This window comes from Dendropsophus ebraccatus, unplaced genomic scaffold (assembly GCF_027789765.1).
Source record: "Dendropsophus ebraccatus isolate aDenEbr1 unplaced genomic scaffold, aDenEbr1.pat pat_scaffold_1223_ctg1, whole genome shotgun sequence".
NCBI lineage: Eukaryota > Metazoa > Chordata > Amphibia > Anura > Hylidae > Dendropsophus > Dendropsophus ebraccatus.
The window spans coordinates 16306-22235 of record NW_027208640.1 but is presented as its reverse complement, the minus strand read 5'-3'; the positions used below and the strand labels follow the sequence as shown (position 1 = coordinate 22235).

General features: G+C 44.0%; 1 protein-coding gene across 1 annotated transcript; it reads left to right on the top strand.

Moving 5' to 3' along the window:
* Window positions 1–488: 488 nt before the first annotated feature.
* Window positions 489–2194, top strand: LOC138774999 (uncharacterized). The gene is made up of 3 exons (XM_069955760.1): window positions 489–628; window positions 859–1005; window positions 1147–2194. The coding sequence occupies exons 2-3, from the start codon at window positions 896–898 to the stop codon at window positions 2033–2035; spliced, it is 999 nt and encodes a 332-aa protein (XP_069811861.1). The 5' UTR covers window positions 489–628; window positions 859–895; the 3' UTR covers window positions 2036–2194.
* The last annotated feature ends 3736 nt before the right edge of the window (window positions 2195–5930 follow it).

Below are 5930 nucleotides of genomic sequence, written 5' to 3'. Positions count from 1 at the left end.
GCATGTATTTGATTCATGAATCTGCCCCCGGGCCAAATAAGCACACCCACATCCCTATAAAATCTCCGCCCACTCGCGAAGTACGCCCATATGCTTGTAGTGTTTTGAATGGCAAAAAAATAAAAAAAAAGATGTCTGATGGCGCTAATAATGCGCCCTATGGGCCAGCCCGGCGTATGAGGCTGCGCCGCAAGCACCAGCTCGTGGTGCTTTCGATCCTGTGGAAGATGCGTAATTATTACCAGCGTTTGTGTGTAAGTCTCTATATATTTTTTTTTTTTTTTTTTTTTTTTTTTTTTTTTAAAGCTTTATGTAACTTATTTCAAACTAGCCTTACAAACTGTTTAGGCTTATAATCCGTAAAACATTGATTTAAATGTATTGTTTATGCAAGCTCCCTTAAGTACTGTTGACCAAAGGTCCTTAAATGCAACTGTGTAATAATTTTGTGACTAATTGAGATGTCTTAAAAATAATAAATGTAATTTTTTAAAAATTCTTCTCAGAGGCAAAAAGACGCAGAGCAGCGCCGTCTGCAGGAGGTGGGACGGCGATATTGGGTCCACCCCATCAATGTTCGGAGGGAGACCCGGGGCCACATTGGTTGCCTGTATGATGATTTGCGACGGTATGTCGATTTGAATACATCAAAGTCGTCAAATCTTTGAATGTAATATTGCAAATGTAAAGGTTACTGTCCACAAATGTTTACCCCAAAGTCCATAATTTTATTAGGTTTTTTGTTTATCCTTACAACGTTTGATGTTAATTTCAACATTTGTAAACCGTATGACATCTTCCTATGATGTGTGTTTGTGTGTAATATTAGTGATCAATATTTTTCTTAATTTGTTGCAGACATCCTGACAAGTTCCAGGACTTCGTGCGCCTGCCTATGGAGGCCTTTGATAATTTACTTTCCATTTTGACCCCACATCTCCAGAGACAGGACACCTACATGCGGAAATCCATCCCTCCTGTGGGACGTCTGCTCATAACGTTAAGGTGAAGATGCTTTATTTTAATGCGAACTATTTGTTCATGTAATTGTAGTGAAATCTAATATAGTGTTAAAATATGTAATAATTTAATATGTAGCTGAATGTGAAATAGAATCATAAAATACTATTTTTCATTTTTTCACAGATTCTTGGCGACAGGGGAGAGTTATGTATCGTTGCACCTCCAATTCAGGGTTGGTACGTCCACCATCTCTGGAATTGTGAGTTGCACGTGCGCCGTGATCTGGGAGCATTTGCAGCCCATCGTGATGCCCAGTCCGACCCGGGAGATTTGGTTGCAGTCAGCAGCAGGCTTTCAGTCTGTGGCCAATTTCCCCAACTGTATAGGGGCGGTTGATGGTAAGCACATACGTGTGAAGCAACCACCGCGATCAGGATCACAGTATTTCAATTATAAGAAATTTTTTTCTGTGGTCCTGATCGCGGTTGTTGATTCCACGTATCGTTTCCTTGCCATCGACGTCGGCTCCTATGGCAGTACTGGGGACTCCCGGGCGCTACTGAGATCAGAGTTTGGGCGGCGCATACTCTTAGATCACGTGACTCTACCTCCTCCCACTCCTCTTCCGGGTACCACGCATCCCGCTCCATTCGTCATGGTAGGGGATCAAGCCTTCCCTTTACTCAACAACCTGCTGCGCCCTTACCCACGGAGAGGGCTGGATGAACGGGGGAGACTATTTAACCGGAGGCTGAGCCGGGCACGTAACTTCGTGGAGTGCGCCTTCGGGATCATGACTAGTCAGTGGAGAGTGTTTACCACTGCCCTGCAGTTGAAATTGGCCACAGTTGACATGGTCATTAAAGCTGCCTGTGTTCTCCACAACTACCTTCGGGACTATGCTCCCACCCCGGAGGTGAACGTGGAGACACTGCCAGCTTTTAGTGCCCCTATCAACTATGGCCAAGGGAGACAACTCAACCGCGGGATAGTGGTCAGGAACCTCTTTGCTGACTACTTCATGACTCCTGAAGGCGCCGTGCCCGTGCCCCTTTCACAGCCTCCCTTATGAGCCACGGCCACAGGACTGATGTTTTCCCGCATGTATGTCACCTGTCTCTGGGATGTGTGTTTTTTTATTTTCTTTTGTTGTTTGAACCCGATGTATTGGTTGATATTTAATTTTCATTCTCTTTTTACTAAAACAAAAAATATATTTTCTTATTCGACTAAACAATGTGTCTGCCTTTTCAATGTATGTAAAACATGTTGTGTGTTCCCACATAGTAGTGTTCGAAAATACACATTACCTCACTCGATATACTACTGGCCAGTAATTATCGAGCATGGTCACATCATGCTAATGTTAATTGTATAGTCCTTTGAACCTAGTGTGCTGAAAGATTGATGTGATCAAAACATGTGCATTTCCTATGGAGTGACCAGCAGGGTGCGCACTATATGTCTAACTTTCTAGTGTGGGATATGTAACAGGATCTGATATCTTCTAGTGCCACAGTCCATCTCACTTCTTAACAATCACTATTAACACACCACATATATCCCTCCACACATCACCCAGGTGCGCCAGCTGGATGTGGTCTACTTAGGTTGCGGTTCAAAAATATTATTTTATCATCCATTTTTTTTCTGTAAAACACAGAAGAGTGTATTCAAAGATTAGAAATCTCGCTCTTTACTTGATCACCTGTTCCTTGTCTACAGTCATCTCCTGGATTTCTTATCCAAAATCCATCACATCAATCTGCCAGTGTAAACGCTACATTATGTAGTTTATTGTGGTGTACGTTTATATATCCTCCACTTTGTACATAATGACCACATGCTGGATGTCCTGCAGGAGGAGATTTCTACTACCATCGGACATAGAGCTCTATGTGGAAATGATAGTGTCATGATAATAACATTAATGTCCCAAAATATGTTAGTGCTCATCACAAGCCTCTCCTGCTCTGGCCACTTCCTGCCTTGGCTACAGATGTCAGCATAGAGCAGGCTCAGACCTCAAAAAGAAGGAATCGCAGCATTCACTACATCTTCGCTAGTGCTTCACAATACGTGTATTTCACTCAGTATAGCTAACAAAAACAGCAGTGGATTCTAAACACCCAAAGGATCTCGACACAATGTTGTAATGTTGTGGATGTGCGCCATTAAAACACTAAATAAGGACATTTCCAAATAACATCCATTCTTAGAAAAAAACTTAGCAATATTTCACTTTAAATGGCGCACAGCCACTCTATTTCTACATTGTGTGAACACAGCCTTTGTGTTTTTAAGCCACTACTGGTTTTGTTAACAATACTGACCAAAATATACTGACTCAAATACACGTTATTGTGAACCTACTACGAACATGTAGTGAATGTTGCGATTCCTTGTTTGTCATGTATGACAGTGCTCTCTGCTGCCATCTGTGGCCAAGGCAGGAAGTGGCCACAGCAGGAGAGTGTTGGCCTGATAAATGAAATACTTAACTACATTATAATTGTTTCCTATCATGACACATTCATTTTAACACATACAGCAATGTCTCACATATGATTAGAAAATATTCTCCTGAAGGACATCCAGCATGTGTTCATTTTCTACTACTACGTAAAGCATACAACAAAATTTTATAAGACACAATAGCAACATTCAATACAGCTTTCTATGCAAACAAAGTCCACTAAGTATTTTGAAGCGTATTCGTAGTTCCTTTAGTGGCAGTCAATAATCATTTGTTTTTTTAACCCTTAAACACTAAAACATAAACAAGTAAAAAATAAGATTTCGGGAAACAACAAGATATGTCGCAATGGATTTATTACATGTCAAAAATAAAACATTCACATGATAGTGTGTGTGGGTGGATGTGGGCGAGGGTGTGTGGAGACTACTTTGGACCATGTTGACAGAAGTTAGAATAGTGTTGCAGAGGCAATAGTGTGGGCAATATGTGAAGGACACAGCCAGCCTGACTGTATTCTGGCACCACAAAAATAAAAGGGACATCCCAATCCCCCCAAGCTGTTATTGTCATCCCTAGCTAATGTGATGCCAGACCTTCTAAACAGTGTGTTATTGATGTGGTCCTGGTGCACACAAATGTTAGGCAATTATTAATGCTAGTAAGGCGCGGTTGGCACTAAGGCCCTACAGTGTAGCAGACAAGGGGTGGTGTTGGTGTAGCTGAGGAGAGGGAGTGCGGAACAAACACAAATGTTGTTGGACGGGTCAAGGCACATGTCACTCTCTCTCGCCAGGCTCCACAGGACCCTCTTGACATCTGGTGGTGGAGTCCTGGCCCAACCCCTCTGCCAGATTAGGTTCTTCATTCTCTTCATCCGATGAGGCCTCTGCTGGTTGCTGAACTACTTGTGGTCTGAGGAGAAAACAACACTGGTCACTATCTAAGATGGCACTTTTGTTTAAGGACATATTTAGCCAGATAACCTAAATGGAGGCATCCAATGCAGGATTACACTCTGCCTGCTTTCACCACTATTTTCTATGTACGAGGTGCCACACTAGAACTTTTCTACAATATATTCACACACTGTTGACCCAAAATGTGGGTCTTCACAAGGCCACCCGAGTGGAACATAGTTGTACTCTATGGACACATTGCGTACATTGTTTAAAACATTATGAAGACAGTCCACGCTATTGGCATAACTGCCATTCATGTTCTGGATTAGATCCTGGAGGGATCAAAAGCTGTTCCCAAAGCGGTTAGGCCAAGGCTGCATTTGTTAGTTATCTGGTGTCCAGCAGGGGGCGCCTCATCTTCCCGAAATCGAGATTACTCTAAAGTGGTTCACTAAAATATACTGCTCCCCTGCTTGAGCCTCGATGTATACAATCTATATAAATCTAACACATGTCTATGTCTGCACACATAAGACACTGAGCTACTTCCATCATCATCTGCTACTACCATGGACACATGCAATTAACACACACACTTACCTGCGGCGTCTGGGGGAATTCAAAATGAAACCCAGCATTGGGGCAAAACGCAAAGCGGCCAGTTCTTCTTGGGCTGGCCCCCACGCCTGATCAGCTGCCGTCGCTGCCTGAGAATCGGTCCCTCACACTGGACCACCTGGTCTCCACATAGTTAGCTTCAAGCAAAAGCATCCACACATTAGGAATATATCAGCGTCAGGTGACCATAACACTCGAGTTAATGGTTTGCCACAGTGGCTAAACAACTTACCAATTATCCATTGCTGTAATCTAGTATGCTGGTCCCAATCTGGGTATACAATCCGGGCAACCTCCCTCCATGCGGCACTCCGTGTTAGCGGCTTCTGTACCCAGGCGCTAGGGCCGTCCCATAGCACTGGCCGAGCATGGACCTGAAAATCCAAAATAATTACAGTAACGTCTTAGAAATTATTAGTCAATAAGGTCATAGCTACTACACCCATGTCACATGCTACACGCCATGTTTTGATTGTAAATAGTACGTCACTTATGTGGGTGGGGTCTCCAGCTTCACCTGCAGCCAACTCCCTCCCTCCATGATGTTTGCTGGCGCCACATCTCATATACACAGTACACTACTACTCACATCATGTCCTCATAGTATTTGCCCTAAATATATGTGCTTACTACTAGCGGAATGGAAGGCCACCAATCCGGCGCGGGGGTCTGGGATCTGGATAGCGACCGGGGGGACACGCCTCCTCTCTGTAGTCTCGCCACCTCAGCACTGGGCGTAGGGGGGTGGGGGGGGGGGTTAACTATTGCGTGTCGTGTGCTCGGCGAATTGCTATGTGACACCATGTAACGATGCTCAGCTTACCCATTTCTGTCCGGCATTGTCACGTCGTAAGCCGCTGCACTACAAGTGCCATAATGGTCGGCCACGCCTCTTTGAACGTGGCTGCTGCGGATTGTGTGTGCTTCCGACGTTACAACGCCTGACAAAGTACAAAGCAGAGCAGCGCTAA